General features: G+C 46.9%; 1 protein-coding gene across 2 annotated transcripts; it reads right to left on the bottom strand.

The window, feature by feature from the left end:
- Nucleotides 1-836: 836 nt before the first annotated feature.
- TTPAL (alpha tocopherol transfer protein like) lies at nucleotides 837-19839 on the bottom strand. 2 transcript variants are annotated; one of them, XM_055545078.1, is made up of 6 exons: nucleotides 19730-19816; nucleotides 15943-15980; nucleotides 14951-15410; nucleotides 11590-11783; nucleotides 9834-9944; nucleotides 837-7060 (listed from the first exon to the last, which is right to left on the bottom strand). In XM_055545078.1, the coding sequence occupies exons 2-6, from the start codon at nucleotides 15955-15957 to the stop codon at nucleotides 6782-6784; spliced, it is 1059 nt and encodes a 352-aa protein (XP_055401053.1). In that variant the 5' UTR covers nucleotides 15958-15980; nucleotides 19730-19816; the 3' UTR covers nucleotides 837-6781. The 2 variants fall into 2 exon arrangements, with proteins under 2 accessions (XP_055401053.1, XP_055401054.1); XM_055545079.1 differs by lacking the exon at nucleotides 15943-15980 and having other exon boundaries at nucleotides 19730-19839.
- Nucleotides 19840-25300: the final 5461 nt, after the last annotated feature.

The following is a 25300-nucleotide window of genomic DNA, read 5'->3' as shown; positions in this document are numbered from 1 at the left end:
TCAAGAGATTAGGAACTTCTGCTTTCTATTCTCCAGGAAGCCAGAAAACAAGCCACTTTTTACACTGACGCTTTCTGACTCTATAAATACCTCCCTTCTTTCTATGGTATGTCTGGGGGCTGACTCCAGCCATCAGGAGGAGATTGTGGGCTCCAGTCAGAGTGCCTGGCCTTGAATCCCAGTGCTACTTAACTGTTAATAGCTGTGGGTCCTTGGACAAGCTGCTTTTCTGTACCTTACTTCTCCCCCAGGGGCAATAATATTTCATTAAGGGTGCTTGAAGATTAAATGACATTTTGTACATGAAGCGCTTAACAAGATGGATGCACAGCCCACAAGAACACTCAGGGACTGTTAGCTATCGGGGTTCAAGGCCAGTCTGGGAAGTACACCTGGGCCTCGTGAGTGGCCCTCTGTGTCACTGTGGACATCTCGAGCCACTTCCTTTCTTCACACTGGTGTCCTCTCACCGCATCTGATCTTCAGAGGCAGCACGCCTGCTGCCTAGAAAATGCACGTGCTGCCACAGCGCTGCCTTCCGGCCTCAGCAGGTGAGAGGCTCTCCCCAGGCCACTGTGAGGGAGTGAAAGGCACTCAGTTGTGTCCAAGTCTTTGTGACGCCATGGACTATACAGCCCATGGCTTCTCCAGGCTAGAACACTGGAGTGGGTAGTCTTTCCCTTCTCCAGGGGATCTTCCTGACCCAGGGATCGAACCCAGGTCTCCCACATTGCAGGTGGATTCTTTACCAGCTGGAAGCCCTGGCCATGAAAAATAAAACACTTAGAACCTTTACCCAAACTGCCATAGTCACAAAAGAACTCCACACACACTCAGCCTTACAGAGATTTTTTATTATTTAAGACCCAGTCATGCATACTAAAATTACATGTTTTCACCATTTTGACTTAGAAAATGCACTAGAAAAATAAACTTTTGGTCAAAACAAACACTGAAGTAGATGAATCCACCACCACGTGTCCCTATACTTGAAGCCAAACTGAATTTCAGTTTGAAGCAAGGAAGGCAACCAGAGGCCGAAATGATGCCCCAATCTGGTCCCAATTAGTCCATCTCTAACCCCTTCAGAGTCACTGTCAGAGGCTCTTGGCCCCAGAGAACTTTTAAGTATTTTACTTGTAACAGGTTCCCACCTGATATGCCTAGAGGTCAAGGCATATCCCTAAGAATCCCAGTGGACGGCAGCTACTTAACTGCTCAGCTAAACATGGTGCCCAGTGAGACGAAAGGATGAGTGGCTGATTGGCAGAGAGCAGAACGGTCACTAGCAAGACCATTCACAAATCACCCTGGGCCTTCGCACGGAGCAAGCGCCATGAAGGAAGAATATCGGACTCTGACATTATATATTGCTTGTATTTCAAGCCATTTCTGCATCAGGAGAGCAGGAGGGAATTTAGTCGAGATTTACAAAACTCACAGACCTCAATACTGAAAAGTGTGACTTTTCAGATGTCTAGCATGACTAGACATCTTTCCTGAACAGTTGCCATGTTTTCTGTTTGTGATCTCCACGCCTCTCATGGCACAGGACAGCCACACATCATTAGCTTAGCGGACATTTTACTTCCTAAATGAAAGAAATGGTTTCAAAGGAAAACCTTAAAATGAGGTATTATGATAATGCCACAACAGTACCATAGCTTTTGGCTATACAAATGAAAAAGCGACTCCATAACTGATCTGAGAATCAGATGGCATTTCAAGTAACTGCCTACCCATGGAGATTTCTGAAAGGCTCAACATCTCACAGGAATTCAGGGAAAATATCTCTTATTACCCTGACTCTCTTTCTGGCAAAAATGTAGTATCTTGTGAACTGAAGTGTTTGCAAAGCTCTAAGGACAGGCTTGTGACATTGAGCAGTGTCAGGTTCGTGACACTGTACAGGAGGCAGTGATCGAGACCATCCCCAAGAAAAAGAAATGCAAGAAGGCAGAACGGCTGTCTGAGGAGGCCTTACAAATAGCTGAGAAAAGAAGAGATGCTAAAGGCAAAGGAGAAAAGGAAAGATACCCCCATTTGAATGCAGAGTTACAAACAACAGCAAGGAGAGATAAGAAAGCCTTCCTCAGTGATCAATGCAAAGAAATAGGGGAAAAACACTAGAATGGGAAAGACCAGAGATCTCTTCAAGAAAATTAGAGATACCAAGGGAACATTTCATGCAAAGATGGGCACCATAAAGGACAGAATTTGTATGGACCTAACAGAAGCATAAGATATTAAGAAGAGGTGGCAAGAATACACAGAAGAACTGCACAAAAAAGATCTTCATGAGCCAGATGACCACGATGGTGTGATCACTCACCTAGAGTCAGACATCCTGGAATGTGAAGTCAAATGGGCCTTAGGAAGCATTACTACGAACAAAGCTAGTGGAGATGATGGAATTCCAGTTGAGCTATTTCAAATCCTAAAAGATGATGCTGTTAAAGTGCTGCACTCAATATGCCAGCAAATTTGGAAAACTCAACAGTGGCCACAGGACTGGAAAAGGTCTGTTTTCATTCCAATCCCAAAGAAAGGCAATTTCAAAGAAGGTTTAAACTACCACACAATTGAACTCATCTCACACATTAGCAAAGTAATGCTCAAAATTCTCCAAGCCAGGCTTCAAAGTATGTGAACCATGAACTTCCAGATGTTCAAGCTGGTTTTAGAAAAGGCAGAGGAACCAGAGATCAAATTGCCAACATCCGTTGGATCATGGAAAAAGCAAGAGAGTTCCAGAAAAACATCTGCTTTATTGACTACACCAAAGCCTTTGACTGTGTGAACCACAAGAAACTGGAAAATTCTGAAAGAGATGGGAATACCAGCCCACCTTACCTGCCTCCTGAGAAATCTGTATGTAGGTCAAGAAGCAACAGTTAGAACTGGACATGGAACAACAGACTGGTTTCAAATAGGAAAAGGAGTACGTCAAGGCTGTATATCATCACCCTGCTTATTTAACTTATATGCAGAGTACATCATGAGAAACGCTGGGCTGGATGAAACAGAAGCTGGAATCAAGATTGCCGGGAGAAACAGCAATAGCCTCAGATACGCAGATGACACTACCCTTATGGCAGAAAGCGAAAAAGAACTAAAGAGCCTCTTGATGAAAGTGAAAGAAGAAAGTGAAAAAGTTGGCTTAAAACTCAACATTCAAAAAACTAAGATCATGGCATCCAGTCCCATCACTTTGTGGCAAACAGATGGGGAAACAATGGAAACAGTGGGACTTTATCTGGGCTCCAAAATCACTGCAGATGGTGATTGTAGCCATGAAATTAAAAGACACTTGCTCTTTGGAAGAAAAGCTATGACCAACCTAGACAGCATATTAAAAAGTAGAGACATTACTCTGCCAACAAAGGTCCATCTAGTCAAAGCTATGGTTTTCCATATGTATGGATGTGAGAGTTGGACTATCAAGAAAGCTGCGTGCCGAAGAATTGATGCTTTTGTTTTTGTGGTGTTGGAGAAGACTCTTGAGTCCCTTGGACTGCAAGGAGATCAAACCAGCCAATCATAAAGGAAATCAGTCCTGAATATTCATTGGAAGGACTGATGCTGAAGTTGAAACTCCAATACTTTGGCCACCTGATATGAAGAACTGACTCCTTGGAAAAGACCCCGATGCTGGGAAAGATTGAAAGCGGGAGGAGAAGGGGACGACAGAGGATGAGATGGTTGGATGGCATCACCGATGCAATGGATATGAGTTTGAGCAAGCTCCGGGAGTTGGTGAAGGACAGGGAAGCCTGGCGTGTTGTGGTTCATGGAGTAACAAAGAGTCGGACACAACTGAGCGACTAAACTGACTGAAGGACAGGCTGCTCCTTGTGAAAGCAGGATGAAGCACTAGGGAGCTGAGGCCACCTCTGCCGACAGAAAATAGGAAACTCAAGAGGGGAGGCCAGGGTTGTTGCACTTTTGGCTATTTCTGTAGATTACTCCCAGCCTCTGGCCATGAAAGAACAGAATTCCAGGAAGAAGCACAATTTTCCAGAATTCTGTATAGAAAAGAAGGAAGAACTCCCCCACCCCATTACCCAAGCTTACAGACTCATTTGGAAGCATTAGGTGTCAGTTCATTCAGACCTAAACTGCCTAAAAAGTCATTTAGATGGCGGGGGAGAACAAATCCTCTGATGCCAGGAACAGAGGGTTCAGGGCTCCCAAGTGTAGACCCCCTTCATCATAAGACGATTCAGGAAAAAAAAAAAAAAAAAAGACGATTCAGGGATGTTCAGCAGCTGACCAAGGTCACGTGGCAAAGTAAAGCTGGAACTTGGGTCTCCTGGTTTACTATTTCTTTCTCTTGCCTACAGCACACAGCCCTGAATTGCAGGAAATGTTCCTTTTCAGGTGTCTGAAACAAGTCAAAACTTTTCCCTTAAGGAAAACACTCAGTTCTCCTGGCGTTCAGTTACTTGCTCCGTCACTGTGTCCCCATCGCGAGTGAAACTCCCGGGGTGCCCCTGTGGTCATTCCCCTGCCCTGCTGAGGCAGCTGTAGAGAGAAGCCAGGCAGAGACCCCACGTCTTTCACCCAGGGAGATCCTGCTGTCACAGCTCGGACCAAGCCTCCTGAAGTGTCAAAACCACTTGCTCTCCCTGGAGCCAACATAAAACACAGCAGCTCTAGCAGCTCCAGAAGGTAGACAACCCTTGGCTTTGACCCCTTTCTGAAGCTGAACGAAACAGCTCCTTGATCTAACTGGGAAGGTCTGGGAAATGGGCAACACCCTTCCTGGTCTTTGAGAAATTTCTGGAGGTGAGCTTGGCTGTCCCCACGTTAAGACACATGGACAAAGGCAACTGGCCAGGAATGCAATGCACAGTTTAAACCTTGGAAATTTGGGGCTGAATGATTCATGTCTAACTTTTCCGTTTTGTTTTTTAATCTCTGTTCTCTTTGGGACCTAAGAAAACCTGTGACCAATTCGCCCAGGCGGCTGGGTTCTGAACTCATTACTAGATAGCCATCCCACTTGTCCCATTTAGGCCTTTTCAGCAGTGGTGGTCACGCCATCATTGTCATGGCATCGTCTAGATGGGACTAGAGGCAGCCAGGGGTGTGTACTGTAACACCGCCCACCCAGCCAGGTCCTTAGAGCATCCGAGGTTAGTATCTATGGTGAAAACAGTTCCTCCTAGAATTGGCACGAATGAGGTAAGTCATTTCCACCAACAACTTCTCCAGACATTTTAAAAAGTGCTAGAGAGAGAGAAATAGCTAATGAACAACTGATTGGCCTTTACGTGTCAGAGGGCTGTTCTAGTCCTAACTGAGTCCCTCAGTTTGCCTGCTGCTGCTCTAACAAGTGCACAGAGAAGCTAACACACACAATGCATGGTACTTGTCACTTTTTAACACCACAGTGTGCATGGAATGAATGAAAGGAAATAGGTCAAAAGCCATCAGATGAACCACCTAATTTGATGCTTGGGCTAAGGCTGAGTTCTTGACAGGAAGGGTCTAAAGTGCTAAAATGCAGAACTAACATTCAGTCTGGCTGGACATGAGAGAGAGAAACTCAAGTGGGTTGGGGTGCGGGTGTCCCAGAATAACTTGCCCTTATTTCCAGAGGCCAAATTTTAAGAATGCCAATTAATTTAACCCTTTACCATCGCCAAGTTTAAAATATAAGCCAGAGTCTCAGAGATGGAAGGAATTCATCCAAGATCATGGGCGTCGCATCTGCCTTCACTACCCTCCCTGTGAAATGAAAATGGGTATTGCTGATCCACTCGTTTCTATAAAGACAGAGCCGAAACAATGACACATCCCTCTTGGGAAGGCCCATGCATACCACAAAAATACAGAATCCAACCACTGGTATCTAGAGAGTGCTCTTTCTAGGCAGAAAACCAATGTCTAACATTCAATAAATAACCAAATCGCAGAGCCCCGTTAGTGGACAAAAGGGCCCTCATCATCACTTCATTCAGCCTGATTTTACAGATGAGAAGGCTGGAGGCCCACAGAGGCTCGTGTGTCCTGTCCACAGAAACACATCTAAGGCTGGGGCCCATGTCTCATAATTCTTAGGCCAGAATTCTTTTAGCTACACAGGACTAACGTCCAGGCTTCTTGGTTGAGTAAAATCACGTGCGTCTAGGATCATGTATGATTCTTTTGAGAACCAGGACTAAGGCTTTATGGGTTCGGAAAAACTTTAAGGTTCTATTGCAAGATTCAACCCATGAATCCCAGAGATACATAAGGTCCATGGTTCCCGAGTTTGATCAGGAGGTGCTGCTTCTGTCCTCTTGCATGATTCAGTGAAGGTGCTTTCCAGACCCAATGATGGACCTCTGACTTTCAAGATGAGAGAGGTCTGTAGTCTCTTTCAAGACAATCTCATCATCTCACATGTGGCCCCCTGGCAGGCTCGGCCAAACCGTCTCACAGGAATGCACTGCCTGGCCAATCGGGGTTTTCTCCTGGAATGTGGGATCAGAGTGACGTTGGTCCTCATTTTTCTTGCTTTGAGCTCTGTAAGAACCAGATACGGCTTCCACATGCATGGCTGCACACTGGGATTCCAAATATTTCGGAATTGCTGGGGGACTTTCTCCATGTCTTCCACAGTCATTCAAGCCACCCAAGCCTCACCCTGTGGCTCAGAGCTGTCCAGGATTTTCCTCCATGCTGCAGTTCCGTTCCAAGGAGCAAGACAATCCCTGGCACCTCGAATCCTCCTTGGGCCTCTCCGAAGAAAGAAGGAAAGGTTATAAAGATGGTGACATTCGCGGGGGACTGCCTAGTAGCAGGAGTACAGCTGCGATTTCATGGCCCGCATGGAGTCATCACAGGGCACCTCTGAGCTCAGCCCCTTGGGCGGCAGGGCCTGGCCCAGGATGCTGTCACAGGGAGGGCCTGGCTGGCAGAACTCCTTTACGAAGTCCTCCTCCGAGGCTAGCAGCACCTCGTTCCAGGCGGTGATGTCCAGCTCTCCAGCCGTGCCCCCGTATTCCCTGGGTAGGATGTTTCTTGGAAGGTTTGTGTGGAGAGAGTTCAGGTCAGACCCGTGAAGGAAAAACTACAGAGAATGAAAGGAAAGCACACAAGTCCTTGGGTTAATCAGTAACCTTTACTAGAAGGTACTCAGACACACATCTGTTGAATGAATAAGGGAACGGTTGATGCCAACTCCACTCTTCCAGTGCCATGAAAAGCTTGAGGATCCTTCATCCTCTTTTGCTCACTCCCTGTATCCTGTTAGCTGGTCCTTCAAAATACCTCCAGCATTCTGGCACTTCCCTGCTACCCTAGTGGGACCAGTTCACCATCCCTTCTTTCCTGGATTCTCAGAGCGTCTTCCTCCGTTCTGTGCTTAAACCCTTGTCCCACCACAGCCTAAGCACTCGTCAACGTAGGTCAGATCAAGTCACTCCTCTAAAACACGCAGACTCCAGTGCACCCATCTCACACAGACTAAACACCAGAGTCCACATGATGGCCCACACGGTCTGGCCCGTTACACCTCTGCCTCCCCTTCCTCCCATGCCCCGCTGGGGCTCCTCCAGGCCTGCCTCTCCCGCCCCCCGCCCGGCTCAGAGTCCCCCAGATCCCTGTAAGGCTCACTCCCTCATGCATTCACGTCTTCGCTCAAACGCCAACTTCTCAATGACACCACCTCTGACTATCCTACGGAATACTACTGCTCCTTTCCTTCCGGAACCTGCTGTCTCCTTTCTCTGCTTTATTTTTCTCCATAGCATTAGCACATTCTCATCCTAGATAACAGACATAACTCACTGTCTGTCTCTCTAGAATGTAAGCTTCTTGGGGGCGGAGATTTTGGTCTGTTTTGTTCATTGAGACCATACCTGCACAAAGCTGATGAAAAATAGTTTTGAGTGGATGAATTAACATACGATGGACCAATTGACCAGATTATTGGACACCAGTAAGGTCATTTCATAGATGTAAAAGACCTCACCCAAAGACTGCTTCGGTAAAAGCAGGTTCCAAATGGAAGCTCCAGGAAGCAACATGGGTTCAAACCCAGGGTGGGAGGCCACACTGAGAGGTCCTCAATCCTAACAGTGCATCAGAATCACTTAAGGAAGTCTTAAAAGCACAGGTTCCTGGGCTCTAGCCCTGAACTGACGAGTTGAAATCTTTGGGGAAAGGGCCTGGGAATCTGGATTTAAAGTTCCCTCCCTCACAAATGAGATTCTACATTTCCTCTTTGAAAGCGAGAACAAAATTGAAGAGTATGTGAGTGACCATAACCATTTTCCTAGGCCTAAGAAAGAAGAAGAAAAATACCACCCATCACATTTCAGTCATGGTCCTCGGAAAGTTTAAAAGATCACTGGCTCTTCAGGGTCAGAGGAAGGCTATTGTTGTTTTTTTTTTTTGGCTGCACCTTGCGGTTTGCAGAATCTTAGCTCCCCAACCAGGGATCGAACCCAGGTCCCCTGGAGTGAAAGTTCAGAGTCCTAATTCCTGGACCACCAGGTAAGTCCCCAGACTGTCTTTTTAAAGTGTCACCTATTCTCTCTAACATAAAAATTAAACTATAAACTCACAGATCTCATAAACCTTGAATTACTCTACAAACTTCACACAGTAAGACAACAAATTAAGTAAATGGAAAGGCTTCAACAACAATTTAAGCTACAGGGACTTTCCTATAGCTTGGATGGTAAAGAATCTGCCTGCAAATGCAGGAGACCTGGGTTCAGTGCCTGGGTGAGGAAGATTCCCCTGGAGAAGGCAATGGCTACCCACTCCAGTATTCTTGCCTGGAGAATCCCATGGACACAGGAGCCTGGCAGGCTACAGTCCATGGGATCTCAAAAAGTTGGATATGACTGAGCGACAAACACACAGACAACAGTTTTAAAGCACAAGGAGCTACAGTCAGAAATTGCCAGGACTCTTTTTAACTGCCCGCCCAATGCCCACCCTTTGCCACGTCCTCAAGGCAATGGCACCCCACTCCAGTACTCTTGCCTGGAAAATCCCATGGACGGAGGAGCCTGGTAGGCTGCAGTCCATGGTGTCGCTAAGAGTCGGACACGACTGCGCGACTTCACTTTCACTTTTCACTTTCATGCATTGGAGAGGGAAATGGCAACCCGCTCCAGTGTTCTTGCCTGGAGAATCCCAGGGATGGGGGAGCCTGGTGGGCTGCCATCTATGGGGTCGCACAGAGTCGGACACGACTGACATGACTTAGCAGCAGCAGCAGCAGCATACATAAAATATGATATTGGTTCACAACGCCCAGGCCAGGATATTAAAAAGCCTAAATGATCATGGAGCAGAGATGCTCCTACAAAAACAACCCTGGGTCTGCTCTCTCTACAGTCAAGTATTATTTTCCAATTAATTTCATCTTCCCCTCACAGAAAAGACTGTTCACTTATTTTATCTGAAACCCCGTACTTTCCAACTTAGTAGTCCCAGGCAAGAATAATAAACTGGGCTTCTCCGGTGGTCTAGTGGTTAAGAATCTGTCTGCCAATGAAGAGGCCACGGGTTTGATCCCTGATCTGGGAAGATCCCACATGCCGTGGAGCAACTAAATGTGGCCCAACTATGGAACCAGCACTCTAGAGCCCACGAGCCACAGCTACTGAGCCCATGTGCATAGAGCCCGTACTCTGCAACAAGAGAAGCCACTGAAACGAGAAGACCATGCACAGCAATGACGACCCAGTGAAACAAAAAATAATAAATATGTAAATCTTAAAAAAAAAAAAAGAATAAGTTTATAGTTGTTGCAATAAATTTAGAGATGTCACAGAAAAGGAAGCATAAAAAAAAATTAAAGTATCTTTGATAGGATCATCACTTACTCTGTTTGCTATCTTCTCCTTCAGAAATGGTTTTATGATGGCAAAAATACCTTTAAATATTCGAGGTTCATTCACTATATGGACTGCTTTGATCCGAATGGGGAAACCATCCTGTGGGGGAAGGGAAGGGAAGGGAAGGGAATGTTAGAATCCCGATGTTAGAATCTGAAAACTGTCAGTTACCACAGCCTGCCTTCCCCATTTTTAGCCCCAACATCAGTCTGGTCTGATTCTCCCAGTCTCTTCAAAGACAGCCCAAGTCAGGGCTAGACAGGAAGATGGGTCTCAGGCAAAGAGTCTATCTAAGGACCCAGAGCTGGCTTAGGAAAGGGTTAGGCAAGCAGGTGGATAGCTGCCCTTCTTAGGGCAAAAAAGCAGTCTGAGCCTGTGTGGACAGATCTAACACATATCAGGCCTTCTAGATCAGTGTTGCCCAAAGTGTATTTCTCAGGATGTTACTAGCCTGTGATGCAAAAAGGGTTCTGTGGTAAGCAACTGAGTTTGAGAAACAGTAGACTAAATACAGTCAAAACAGGTTTCCTTAACTGCGGGACTGGTCAGGCTTTCAGTATGCAAATGTTTATGTTGAAATTCACAAGAAAGGGGCATGCTATGCTGTATTTCCCAAACACACTTAACCCTGGAACATTTTTTTGTCCCCCAGACCATCTTACAGGACTAGAAAACCACTGATTGAATGCATTATCCTGACACTTGAATCTGCACAATATTTGGCAGAAGCAAAGAAGAGTGGAAGCTAAGGGAAGCCCAAGTATTACCTCCACGCAAGAATTCACATTTCTGATAATGACTGGAAGTGACATTTAAATGTTTAAATAATCAGCCTGGTGTGCAAGACAGGCTCAAAAACCATGGAATTTGATGGGGGAGAATCGTGGGATCACTGGTGCCCCACAGCTCACAGGAGACAGCACCCCATCGACTGGGTCTGATGAATGAGGGTCCAGGCTGCCAGACTACATCCTGAAGGTTTCCTCTTCTATCAACAAGGAAAGATAACTCTTACCTTGTGTATCTCAGAGAATTCCCTGAAGGACTGAATGGCTTACCATGACTGTAAGTGTGCTTTGCAGCAACAACGATATATTGGACAGCACAGGGAATTATAGCCATTATTTTGTAATACCTTTTAATGGAGTATAATCTATAAAAATACTGAATCATTCTGCTGTACACCTTAAACTAACATAATACTGTAAATCAACTATATACTTCAATTAAAAAAACAAGCACTTTGCATGTGCAAACCATCTCACACACTGCAGACGCATGAGGAACTTTATGGTTCCCAGAGACTTGTGTTCTGAAATGCACAACATGAGGTGTGAAAAGCATCTGACCAAAACAGCCCTGCAGGGTTCCCTGAGCCCAGGTTCTACAGAAAAAAGGAGAGGCTCCATCACCTCAGCAGAAACATCTCAGTTCCATTTGTCAAGAATTTCTCTGTCTTCTGGGCCAAAAAAAAAAAAACCCCAAACAAACAAACAAAGCAGAAAGCATTTCTCTGGTTTTTGGGCTCTTGTCCTAAAGTTGATTTTGCCCAGTAACTACTGGAGACCTTGATGAGAATGAGTGGTGAACTGGACTTATATATTTCTTCCCATGCTTTTGTATTGTCCTGACTGTGGGGAGGCGTGGGAGGTGGGGTTTGTGTATTAGGTGGAACTGGAGGTAGACAGGGCCCTGGGAAAGACAAACAGCCACAGGACAGGTACATGACAGATAGGAGCCATACCTGAAGGATGCCAATCACCTTTTTGGCTATAAAAGGGCCAAAATGAGATGCCTTTGATAAGCTCACTCCTTTGTAGTCTGCAAGAATTACAATTCCATTCACCTGGGTTTCTTCAGACTGAATGAGTTTCTCTAGTGTCAAGTATATGGCTCGGATGTTTTCCGTAATTGGATAGTTGCTCGGGATCCACCTGTCTAAGGTCGTAAAAGATGGACAGTATGTTACAGAAATGAATACAAACACGTAATCAGATAGGCCAGGATTTATCTCCTTCCTAAACCGTTGCTTAAAAATGGAAAAGAATTCTACTGGCATGACTATTTAGATCTTTAAGTGGGAGCTGATGCTTCTTGACTCCAAACATAGCAGCACATTCTGAAGTGGAAAAGCAACTGAGTGTTGAAGGTGAAGTCGTGAGCTCTGAAGTCAGACACACCTGGGGTTTGCATCTTCCTAGCTATGTGACCTGGGCTAAGTTTTCTCCTCATTTTGGGCCTACGTCTCCTCCTAAGTCGAATGGGATAATAATGCTTGCCTTAATGGACATGCGCGCCTTCTGCCATCACAAGTGCCCTTATCTTCGTAAGACCACCCTCATCTTCCTTGGGGGGAGCCACTTCTTCCCATGCTAGCCATACTGAGTGTGTAAAGTGACTTCACTCCTGGGTCCAGAGGTGGGCTTGGCCAGTGTGGGCACAGCATCCTCCTGGCCACAGCAAGTAATCCAAGTGAGGTCAAGCAGAAGCACAGGGACTCAATTCTTGGCCCCAAAGGACCTGGGCCCTTCGGGAAGAGAAGATCTCTCTTCTGTCTTGTAGTGGTGAGGCTGGGAGCCTGAGACCCAGGGACCCATGAGGCAAGAGCTGGTCTGAGGATGAAGCCCAGACCAAGGACAGCAGAGATGGCGATGGTTTCCCAATGGTGTAGCTTGAACAAACTCCCCTTTCCAGGCTGGTTGCTCCCTTGATGCTCCCCATATGATTGAGGAGTCTTTCTTTCTTTGGGGAAAAGATGAGAATGACAACTTTTGAGTGTTATCTACTATTCTCAAGAAAATCCCACCAAGATATGTGTGTCTCTTTTATCTTAGAAAGATAAAACTCCACTGGATTGTCCCCAATGAGATTTGTGACATGTGCAAAATTTCTATACAAAAAAATCTTTGTCCAAAAATTGTGCCAGCTTGCTATTTGTAGTTCTGCCAATTAAACCTGCTTCTACAGACTGGCTGTCATCCTTTTCAATCACATTTGTCTCAAAAGAGCTTACAAAAAGGCAAACCCAACACCTTCCAGATTTCACATTGAAGTGAAGTGAAAGTTGTTCAGTCTTTGCGATTTTTTGCAACCCCATGAACTATAGAATCCATGGAATTCTCCAGGCCAGAATACTGGAGTGGATAGTGGTTCCCTTCTCCAGGGGATCTTCCCAACCTAGGGATCAAACACAGGTCTCCCACATTGCAGGCAGATTCTTTACCAGCTGAGCCACCAGGGGAGCTAGTTGAGAACAAAAATCTGTCTGCCTCCTGTTAAAATGATGAGTTTGTGGGGAGGTGTTCAAATCTGCTCCAGACATAAGGGGGGGAAAATCCATCTCAGGAGCTAAGAGTTGAAAGCACACAAACAGGCAAAACCAGTGTGGTAACATCTGATTGTTTTGTAATATTCATATGAGCTGAGTACAGAGGAGCAGCAGAAAGTCCCGTTGACTGGTTTCTAGGTTTCCTGGTGCCCTGACTGCTCGACCACCTTGTTTATTGTAAAATGCGTGCATGCATGCTCTGTTGCTCAGCCGTGTCCAGTTCTTTGCAACCCATGGACAGCAGCTGGCCAGGCTTCTCTGTTCATGGAATTTTCCAGAATAGAATACTGGATTGGATTGCTATTTCCTCCTCCAGGGGATCTTCCCAACCCAGGGGTGGAACCCATGTCTCCTGCATTGGCAGGCAGACTCTTTACCACTGAGTCACCTGGGAAGCCCTGTTTTAATATGAACACCACCTAATTTTGGAAAACACCTAAAACAGCAGGTAAAGCAGTTAATACTGTGCCTGGTACATAGAAAAGGCTGGTCTCCCAACAAGCTTTGGTAAATGACTAAAGGAAATGGTAATGTGGGGGTCTCAAGGCAGAGGGAGGCTTCCACTCCCCATCAGCTGTCCCTTCAAGAAGTTATTTGCACAGGAGCAGAAAGGGTGCCCAGCAGGTTCTCATGTTCCTGGCATGTTTGGGAAGAAGAACACAGCCATCTTACTTTCACATTTGTTCTCAGCTCAGCTCTGATGGAAAATATTGAGGCAGGGGGAACAGCAGAGAACTCTCCTGAGTGTACTAAGTATTTAGGGTCAGGGAAGAAGGAGAAAAAGACAGAGAATCAGAATGCTTAAGTTCTAGGACCCCTCGGTCTCTCTGTTCACCAAAAAGTCTTCTCTCGCATTTCTGGTACTTTGGTGGGGGAGGGAATAGGGAGAAAACTACTCCCATTGCAAACTACTGCATCAAGGAAATGTCAGGTGTTTCAATTACCATCATGCACTGCTGAGATGGAAAAGTGCATCTGAAGTGAAGCTTTTCACTGACTTCACAAAGCAGAGGGGAGCGGGGAGAAGTCAGAGGAGGCAGGCAGACACTGATATCTGTACCTCACCTGCTCACTAAGGAGTGACAGGGTGGGAGTGGGGGTGTCCTGGCAGCCCTGCTTAGACCTGACGACCAGTGTTGCTTTCTAAGCTCACCAGATTCCCAACCCTAGAAATCTGGAATCCGCACTGAAGGAACTTAGTTGGGTGGCCAGGTAAGCTGAGGGGTGTACAGAGGGATCAAAAGCCAGTACTCGGACAGAAGTATGAAGATGTGCAAAGGGCAGCAGAAAACGTGGCCCAGGGAGACACACAGACTGACAGATCGGCAGAAGCAGAGACAGGAGAATGGTGGTCTCGGTTCCTGTCCTCTTAGGGAGGACTCTGGGTCTAGCTCCCGCGGCCGAGCACCGTGCTCCCTCAGCTCTCTGGTGCGGTGCTCCCAGCTGCTTAGACTACATCCTCCCTTTGTCTTAAGTCAGTAGAGCAGGGCTCTGTTCTGTGGTCAAAAAAGCCTTGACTAAGGCCAGGAGGGGACAAAAGGGAATAACACACACACACACAAGAGCCTTGATTAAGGCCAGGAGGGGACAAAAGGGAATAAGGCAGACAGACAGACACACACACACACAGCAGCCTTGATTAAGGCCAGGAGGGGACTAAAGGGAATAAGACACACACACACACACACACACACACACACACAAAGCACCCTGGGCAGACACATCCCAAACTGTACCCACGCCCATCCCTCCCCCGCGCCCCCAGCGAGCGCGGTACCTGGGCGGAGGCAGAGGACGTGGCAGCCCCTGGGGTCGGTGTGCGGCAGCACGGTAAGGAAGCCGGAGGCCAGGACCTCCTTCAAGGCGGAAGGCCGCAGGTTGTTGAAGACTTCGGGCCAGCTTCTCCGGCAGCTGTGGTAGTTGATGAGCAGCTGGAGGGCCCGGTCGTAGTCAAACTTGCGGGCGCGGAGGAAGCGCAGCAGGAAGGCGTCCTCCAGCGAGGTGCTCAGGTTGGGGCACTCCTTGCGCACCATGTCCCGCAGGGCCTGCACGTCGCGGAGCCTCCATTCCGGCTTCTCCTGCAGCTCCTCCCTGGCTTTGGCCACCAGGTCCTCGGTCAGCGAGCACACGTAGCCGGCGGGGGCGGAAGGAGGCGGCAGCTCATTTTCCGAAAGCGAGGCCACGGAAGGGCTGGTTCTCAGCGAGTCACTTTCTTCTGACATTAGCTCCCAGGATCCCTGCGAATCAGAAGCCCTGCCTGATGCCGAGAAAGCCCGGCACTGGCATCGGTCACTCCAAATCCCTGAGCGGCGTGAGGGAGGTGGGTAGAGATGCTATCCTCAAGCCCAAACCCTCAGAACAGTGGTTCTCTCCTGGAGGAGTATCTGAATCACAGTCAGGTCCAGTCCAACCCAGCCCCAGGGCAGCTCCAGCAGGATACACACACCGCTCATCACACACACACACACACACACACACACACACACACACACACACACCCCTTGCTCACAGAGGTATGAACAGGTGCTTGACCTCCAGCAGGATACACACACCGCTCATCACACACACACACACACACCCCTTGCTCACAGAGGTACGAACAGGTGCTTGACCTTACTGGTAATAAAAGAAATGGAAACTAAAACACCTTTGAATCTCAGATTAGCAAAAACACAAAACAGGGATTCTGACGGGCTTGTTGTTGGGAGAATTAACTGACACAGCCTCTTTAGGGCAGTGTGTCAATTATCAAGATTCCAAACCACATACCCTTACAGATGTCATATGGTATCATTTACATGTGGAATCTAAAAAAAAAAAAAAAAGGGACACAAATGAACTTATTTACAAAACAGAAATAGACTCACAGAAGTAGAAAACCAATTTATGGTTACCAAAGGGGGAAATATAGGAGGGATAAATTAGGAATTCGTGATTAAGAGATATACACTGCTATATGTAAGACACATAATCAATAAGGACTACAAGGACTATATTCAGTATCTTATAATACCCTGTACTGGAAAAGAATCTGAAAAATAGATACATATGTATAACTGTATCACTCTGCTATATACCTGAAACATTATAAACTGACTATACTTTGATTTAAAAAAAACTATGCTTTGGCCCAGCATTCCATTTCTATGTACTTATATGTGTGTGTAAAATATGGATGATCATTACAAGTATTAACTATAATTGCAAAAGACTGAAAATACTTTACCTCCATCTCCTTATTGGAGACTAGTTAAATAATATTACCATATTCCCGGAATACTATTTGGTAATGAAAAAGAATTAGATCTTTATGAATTGACATTAAGGAAAAAGAAAGCAGGTTGCAGGACAGTATGAAAAAAAAAAAGACTTGTATTTATATTTTAAAAATATATACTTGTGAATGCACCTAAAATTTTTGGAAGAAAAGTACAAGAAAACTGTTAACCATGGTTCCCTTTAAGCAACAGAACCAGACACTGAACATTTAAGAGAAAAGGAGACTCTTCACTGTCCTTTAAAATTTTTTACCATACCCACACATGACTTGGCATGGCGGCTGTAAAATGACCAGATCTCCTGCGGGGGTGGAACATAACTGATGGGTGTTCCCAGCTGCTGTCCCTCGGGATCCACCACCCAGGGGATGTACACTTTCCAGACTGGCTCCAGCCAATGAATTAGTGAAACGTAGGACTCCTCAAACAGGCAACTTTAACCTTGAGGATCCCCTATCAGCCTGGCCAAGCGTTTACTGCAGTCCAAGACTTCTTGCCCAAACCTCCTGCACAGGGACCAGGCTCACATAGCTGTCAGAAGCTCTCCCTGATTTCTCCAGTTTCCCCTCCCTTTTATGTGTTGCCACCATTAAATTTCTTCCATCTGTAATCTCACCCTAGTGTCTGCTTCTTAGAAGAGCTGAACTAACACACTAAATGAAAAAAAAAGAAAAAAAAAAAACATAGCTGCCTTAGATATTCCAGGAATAAGGTCCCAGCAAGGTTGCCCAGTTTTGAAGCCCAAGCTCTCTGTCCATGGGCTGTCACTCTTCCCCAACTCTGAGCTCAACAAGGCAGGCAGGGGTCGTCTTGGGGCCTCTGTGCATACACAGCCAGTCTTCCCCACAGGCCACAGCAGCCACAGTGACCAGGCTACCTCCTCCAACTCTTAGGTCTGCCCACTCTGTTGCTTGTGTGCTAACCTCCAGCCCTGCCCAGCTTCTTTCATTTTCTCCCAAAGGTGGTTTTCTTGTCTTTGCACATCCTGTTTTCTCTGACTAGGAGGCTCTTCCTTCAGGTCTCTGGCCAATACCAATTCACCCCATTAGATGTCACTTAATGCATTCAACAGATACCAAGCACTTAATAGGTACTGGGCCCTTGACCAGGCACTGGGGGATACAGCAGTGAGCAAAGAAAAAATCCTGCCTTCACTGAGCTTACATTTTCATTAGGGAGACAGAATATAAGCAAAATAAATTGTATAGTCTACTAGAAGATGATAAGGGCTATGGAGAGAAATAAAGCAGGCAAGGGAGTTGCAGGCAAAGAGGCTGCAGGTAAGGGGGTTGGATATACCTGGAGATAGGAGTTGCAGTTTTAAGTAGGGTGATCAGGGAAGTCCTCACCCAGATCAAGTGACATGTGTGCAAAGATGAAAGAGATGAGGGAGCAAGCCATGTAGGTCTGTGGGGGTAGGAAAGTGCAAAGCCTGAGTCAGGACCACGCCTGGCTTTATCAAGGAATAGGGAGGAGACTAGTATGGCAAGAGCCAAATGCACAAGGCAGAGAATATTAGCAGATGGATTTAGAGAGGAACCGGGGTCCCAACTGGTACTGGGCTTTGTAGGCCAGTAAGAGCTTAGTTACTCACTTTGGAGGGTTTTGAGTAGAGTGACATGATCGGATTTAGATTTTAAAAGGATCACTGGGTTGTTTCGAAAATGTAAGAGGATGACTGTAAGACGATGAAGACAGCCGCAAAGAGACCATTTAGAGGCTACTGAAATAATCCAGGTCAGGGATGACCACTTTGAAGCAGGGAAGACATCTCTCTCCGACTCCGGTCAGTTTAGGAGCACCCCGCGCCCCCTGCAGGAACTCTGTGGCATAGCACTTCTCTCACTGTGGCAATTGTAGGCCATTTGTGTGCAATATCCACAACTGTCTTGTTTATCATCCTAAACACAGCACTTAACAGGGTGTCAGACACATAGCCTGCGCTGCATAAATATTTGTTGAATGAGTTTAATCTGCTTGGCAGAGGTATGCTGAGTGAGGAACAGATCAACAATCATGGTTCACAGGACCCACCCTAGGGTCTGTTTTCTTGGGAGTCGCCAACAGATGCCCGTAATTCCAATCCATTACTTAGCCAGAAAACTGACTGTAATGTCCATGGACTACATACTAGACTCAAAGTCCCTCTCCGGTCCCTCTCCCACCTTTCCTCCTTTCAATGCACATTAAATGTCAGTCAAAACAAACTAATGAACACCTCATGCATTTCTGATACCTGTCTGGGAGTTTCTTCACCTCATTTGTTTCCAACCAGGCCTAGCTTCAAAGTCACCTCCTCTATGAAGCCTTCCTTGACTTCTCCAGGTTAACTCTAGTGTTCCACAGCACTCGGTTCCTATTTCTCTTTTAGAAACTGCAGTCCAGTGTCATGTGTGTTTATCCAAAACTCTTCTGAGTCAGTTTTACCCATCCATTCATTTATCAAATAATTACTGATCACCTGTGGAAGGCACTATGCTTAGAAGTGCTGGGCACACAGCAACGTTCAATATAATCGCTTATTTATGAAATTTAACTCAGTGGAATGATGACAAGAGATAACATGTTCATGCATGTTTTACCATGTATGGCGCACTATGATAAGCACTTTACATCCATCTCTCGTTTAATTTTCACAATATTTGGTGAGAACACGAATACTGTTACTATTTTACAAAGAGGGATCTGCCCACTAGAATGTGAATTTCAAGGGAGCAGACAAATTGCCTCTCACATTCATTGCTCTCCCCAATGCTTGGACCATGACGGTGCTCTGTAAATAACAGTGGATGAGAGGTTAAGGGCCCAAGGGTACCCGTCGCGTGAGGCAGAGCAAAGACGTGGGCTCCACACTGGGCTCCACGCTGCACCTGGAGCTTCCAGTTTAATCTCCAGGGCCCTGGCGGTATCGAATACAGCGCACGACTCGGTCAGTCTGGTGAAGGAATCGATGGGTGGGCATATAGATGGGTGCAAACACCATTTGTTAGGGGGAAGCCGAGAACCTTCCTCACTTGGAGCCTAACATTTTTCGAGCACCACCTTCCTCCCCACCCTCCCCCAGGAGAGGTCAGGAATCCACAGTTCCTGGAGCCCCAAGAGCCCCCACACCGCGTCGACAACCCTCCGAGGCCCCCCACTTCCGGCTGTCACCCCTTCCCCAGGGGTCCCCGTTTCCTGGGGTCTCTCCCTACGCGGGTGCCCCACTTCCGGTCATCCCTCCCTCGCGGGGGTCCCTTTCCCCCGTGCCCTGGGCACACGGGCTCGCGGGCACTCACCGGCCCGGCTACGGGGCGGAGCGCGGGTCAATCGGCGGCGGGAGCCTCGTCCGGCAGCGCGCACAGAACCGACCCGCACTCCCTGCCCAGCCGGCCCGGCCGCTCGCGCCGGAAGTGACGTGCGCAGAGCGTAGGAAGGCGGGGCGCCACCCCCGTGAGTGCGCATGTGCGACCTTTCCTTGAGGGACAAGCATTGAGTCCCCACCTGGTGGCCGAAACCGCGCCGAGGGTTCCTGAATCTGGGGAGAGGCTGGCTGCGAGGCACAGGTTTCGGTGGCATAGCTGGGGAAGCTGGGACCTCGAGAAGGAAGGAAAGGAGCTGCCGTTTGCCAAGAACATATTAACTATGTTATCTGGTGTATTACATCCGTCACCTCATTAGATTCTCAAAAGGAATCCTGCTATTTTATGAAAGGGAAACGGAGTCAACCAATGAAGTATAGGTCTTCAAACCTAGACCTCAGGGTTAGCATTTCAGAATTCCAGAGCTGCCGCCAGGACTGGCTGCTCCAAAGGTTAAAACTACAATACAGGGACCGACATCTGTCTGTCTTTAGCCAAGTGACTTTGAGCGAGTTTCCATTCCTCCTTAGGCCTCCTTTCCCTCATTTGTGCATAATTCTTGCTCTGGAATCTTGATTCGGTAGTTCTTTGCTTCCTGCTTTGGTGTTCATGAAGTCCGTTTCAGAAAGTGGTAATCTCAAAAAGGCTTTACTAGCCTTCTGACCGCTGCTGCTGCTGCTAAGTCGCTTCGGTCGTGTCCAACTCTGTGCGACCCCATGACGGCAGCCCACCAGGCTCCGCCGTCCCTGGGATTCTCCAGGCAAGAACACTGGAGTGGGTTGCCATTTCCTTCTCCAATGCATGAAAGTGTAAAGTGAAAGTGAAGTCGCTCAGTCGTGTCCGACTCTTAGCGACCCCATGGACTGGAGCCCACCAGGCTCCTCCGTCCATGGGATTTTCCAGGCAAGAGTACTGGAGTGGGGTGCCATTGCCTTCTCCGCTTCTGACTGCAGTCCATTAAAATCCTCAGCACCCTCCACCTCCCCGCCCATATATTTTGTACAGTTTTTGAGACAATATCCTAGGTCCCTCTTTCAAGCAGAATAATACTGATGTCATGGTAAAGACAGTGAAACGCTTTTAGGAGAGAAACTGTGTGGTCCAGGAGGACTCAAGAGCTCAAAGCAGTATCCAGGAGATGGCTTTAAACAATCTAGCCCCTTTCTTACCCCTGGAGCAAGAGGAATCCCAGGGAGATGGGAACTGACATAGGTGGACCAGAAGAACACAGAAGTTTCTGCTAGATGTTAAATGGGCTGGGAGCAGGGTGCAAGGATCTTGGGAGTTAGGAGTTTTCGTTCCTGCTCTGACTCTACCACTTCTGGGATAAAGTATAGAAGGCTCAATTAAAGTTGAATATCGTCATACAAAAAAGAATTTCTTTTTAAGTATACAGTTTGGGGGATGTACTGATCACTCACCTAGAGCCAGACATCCTGGAATGTGAAGTCAAGTGGGCCTTGGAAAGCATCACTATGAACAAAGCTACTGGAGGTGATGGAATTCCAGTTGAGCTCTTTCAAATCCTGAAAGATGATGCTGTGAAAGTGCTGCACTCAATATGCCAGCAAATTTGGAAAACTCAGCAGTGGCCACAGGACTAGAAAAGGTCAGTTTTCATTCCAATCCCAAAGAAAGGCAATGCCAAAGAATGCTCAAACTACCACACAATCGCACTCATCTCACACGCTAGTAAAGTAATGCTCAAAATTCTCCAAGCCAGGCTTCAGCAATACGTGAACCATGAACTTCCTGATGTTCAAGCTGGTTTTAGAAAAGGCAGAGGAACCAGAGATCAAATTGCCAACATCTGCTGGATCATGGAAAAAGCAAGAGAGTTCCAGAAAAACATCTATTTCTGCTTTATTGACTATGCCAAAGCCTTTGACTGTGTGGATCACAATAAACTGTGGAAAATTCTGAAAGAGATGGGAATACCAGACCACCTGACCTGCCTCTTGAGAAATTTGTATGCAGGTCAGGAAGCAAAGTTAGAACTGGACATGGAACAACAGACTGGTTCCAAATAGGGAAAGGAGTACGTCAAGGCTGTATATCGTCACCCTGCTTATTTAACTTCTGTGCAGAGTACATCATGAGAAACACTGGGCTGGAAGAAGCACAAGCTGGAATCAACACTGCCAGGAGAAATATCAATAACCTCAGATATGCAGATGACACCACCCTTATGGCAGAAAGTGAAGAGGGACTCAAAAGCCTCTTGATGAAAGTGAAAGTGGAGAGTGAAAAAGTTGGCTTAAAGCTCAATGTTCAGAAAACGAAGATCATGGCATCTGGTCCCATCACTTCATGGGAAATAGATGGGGAAACAGTGGAAACAGTGTCAGACTTTATTTTTCTGGGCTCCAAAATCACTGTAGATGGTGACTGCAGCCATGAGATTAAAAGACACTTACTCCTTGAAAGGAAAGTTATGACCAACCTAGATAGCATATTCAAAAGCAGAGACATTACTTTGCCAACAAAGGTCCGTCTAGTCAAGGCTATGGTTTTTCCTGTGGTCATGTATGGATGTGAGAGTTGGACTGTGAAGCAGGCTGAGCGCCGAAGAATTGATGCTTTTGAACTGTAGTGACGGAGAAGGCAATGGCACCCCACTCCAGTACTCTTGCCTGGAAAATCCCATGCATGGAGGAGCCTGGTGGGCTGCAGTCCATGGGGTCGCTAAGGGTAGGACACGACTGAGCGACTTCACTTTCACTTTTCACTTTCCTGCGTTGGAGAAGGCAGTGGCACCCCACTCCAGTGTTCTTGCCTGGAGAATCCCAGGGATGGGGGAGCCTGGTGGGCTGCCGTCTATGGGGTCACACAGAGTCGGACACTACTGAGGCGACTTAGTAGTAGTAGTAGTAGTAGTTGGAGAAGACTCTTGAGAGTCCCTTGGACTGCAAGGAGATCCAACCAGTCCATTCTGAAGGAGATCAGCCCTGGGTGTTCATTGGAAGGACTGATGCTGAAGCTGAAACTCCAGTACTTTGGCCACCTCATGTGAAGAGTTGACTCATTGGAAAAGACTCTGATGCTGGGAGGGATTGGGGGCAGGAGGAGAAGGGGACGACAGAGGATGAGATGGCTGGATGGCATCACTGACTCGATGGACGTGAGTTTGAGTGAACTCCGGGAGTTGGTGATGGACAGGGAGGCCAGGCATGCTGTGATTCATGGGGTCACAAAGAGTCGGACACAACTGAGCGACTGAACTGAACTGAACTGAATTTATACTAAAAATTGTTGTCTATCAGAAATTCAAATTTCACTGGGCATCCTGCGTTTTTTTTTAATTAAAAAATTATTTTTTTGGCCATGCCACACAGCTTGTGGGTTTTTAGTTTCCTGCGTGTTTATGTTAAATCACTTCAGTTGTGTCCATCTCTATATGACCCTATGGACTGCAGCCCATCACAAACCTCTGTCCATGGGATTCTCCAGGGAAAAATACTAGAGTGGGTTGCCATACACGTCTCCATCCAGAGATCAAACCCGTGTCTACCTGGGTCTCCTGCATTCCAGGTGGATTCTTTACCACTGAGCCACTGGGGAAGCCCCTTTAGTTCCTTTAGTTCTCCTACCACTCAGCAATAAGAGCATGAAGTCCCAGCCACTGGACCGCCAGGGAATTCCTGGGTGTCCTGTGTTTTTGTTTGTTTTTTCCCCTAAATCTATGTTTTAGTTTACTATTGCTGCTATCAAAAATTATTACAAACTTAGTGGCTTGAAATGACACAAATGTATTCCCTTATAGTTCTGCAGGTCAGAAAGTCTAAAGTCAAGGTATTGTCAGGGTTGTATTCTCTCTGGTGACTTTGCCTGGGGTGGGCTGAGGGGATTGGGGCGGGTAGGGGTGGTAATGTATCTTCTTGCCTCTTTAGCTCCCAGAAGCTGCTAGCATTCCATAGCTCTCGGTCTCTTATTGAATCACTTCAACCTTTACTTCTGGTGTTACATCTATTGCTGACTCTGATCTTCCTGCCTGCCTCTTTAAAAATATATATTTTTAATTTTTCTTCTGGTAACAATATTTAACATATGAAAAGTGAAAATGAAGTCATGTAGTCATGTCCAACTCTTTGCGACCCCATGGACTGTAGCCTACCAGGCTCCTCGGTCCATGGGATTTTCCAGGCATGAATACTGGAGTGGGTTGCCATTGCCTTCTCCGGCGGATCTTCCCGACCCAGGGATCAAACCCAGGTCTCCCGCATTGTAGGCAGACGCTTTACTGTCTGAGCTACCAGGGATGACCTACCCTCTTAACCAATTTTTAAGTGTGTGTGTGTGCGTGCGCGCGTGCGCGCATGCACACATGTGCAAGCTGAGTCATGTCTGACTCTTTGTGACCCCATGGACTATAGCCCACCAGGCTCCTCTGCCCATGGAATTTCCCAAGCAAGAATACTAGAGTGGGTTGCCTTTTCCCACTCCAGAAAATCTTCTCAACTCAGGGACTGAACCTGCATCTCTTGCATCTCCTGCATTTGCAGGTGGATTCTTTACCACTGTGCCACCTGGAAAGCCCCATATGCTACATCTGGGCAAGATTGAAGGTGGGAGGAGAAGGGGACGACAGAGGATGAGATGTTGGATGGCATCACCGACTCGATGGACTTGAGTTTGAGCAAGCTCTGGGAATTGGTGATGGACAGGGAAGCCTTATGTGCTGCAGTCCATGGCGTTGCAAAGAATCGGACACAACTGAGCGACTGAACTGATACATGCGATGTCTCCCATCTCAAGATCCTTAATCACATCTGCAAAGTTCCTTTTACCATATCAGGTAAGATATTCACAGGTTCCAGAGACTAGCACAAGCGCATCTTTAGGGGGGCCAGTATTCAGCCTATCACAGTCTGGCATCCCTATTCCCAGCTGTGTGACTTTGGCCAAGTCGGTCAAATTTCCAAAGGCTCTGATTCCTTGCGGGCAAAATGCTGATTAAATACGTTCATGAGAGGAAACAGCTTGGCCCAGGCTGGGCAAACAGTAAGTGTTTTTTACAAATAGCAGCTCTTGTGACAAAGTGCAAGGGATGACCCTGTCCAAACCATGTGTACTGGGCGTTTGGGATAAACCCCTCTCCTCAGCCCAGACTGTGGTGGTAGCAAGTCCAGGTTGCCATCCCAGATACTGCCAGCAGGAGGAGAGGTTGTGGGTACCTAGTCAGTCTTGTCCCACTCTTGCCTCTCGTACCTCCTCCTTCTTCTGCCTCTTTATTTTTACAAGATGGGAAACAGGCTTAGAGAAGGAGAAGAAATTGCCTTTGGCCACACATGATGAGTTTGTGATTGAGTTGGGAACTGAGCTTCTGTCTTCTAAGTTTCTGCCCTGGACCCTCAGAAGTAATGGACTTTGAACTACTCCTTGAAAAGGTCCATTTCTTCATGTGTGAAATGATAGGTGGTGTCCCTTGTGTAGGGGGTGTTTGGGAGACTTCAGTGGGGTGGCATATGCAGAATTCTGATACATTGAGTCATGAAATATCTGTTGATT

This window comes from Bubalus kerabau, chromosome 13 (genome assembly GCF_029407905.1).
Source record: "Bubalus kerabau isolate K-KA32 ecotype Philippines breed swamp buffalo chromosome 13, PCC_UOA_SB_1v2, whole genome shotgun sequence".
Classification (NCBI taxonomy): Eukaryota; Metazoa; Chordata; class Mammalia; order Artiodactyla; family Bovidae; genus Bubalus; species Bubalus kerabau.
This window is presented reverse-complemented; position numbering and strand designations above follow the sequence as displayed.

What these genes read in the sequence shown, in the direction of transcription:
- TTPAL (XM_055545078.1), bottom strand. An exon ending in AGGTGATTGGCATCCTTCAG is followed by an intron (nt 9,945 to 11,589) that starts GTATGGCTCCTA and finishes CTTCCCCCACAG; the next exon opens with GATGGTTTCCCCATTCGGAT. An exon ending in AGGAGAAGATAGCAAACAGA is followed by an intron (nt 7,061 to 9,833) that starts GTAAGTGATGAT and finishes CATTCTCTGTAG; the next exon opens with TTTTTCCTTCACGGGTCTGA.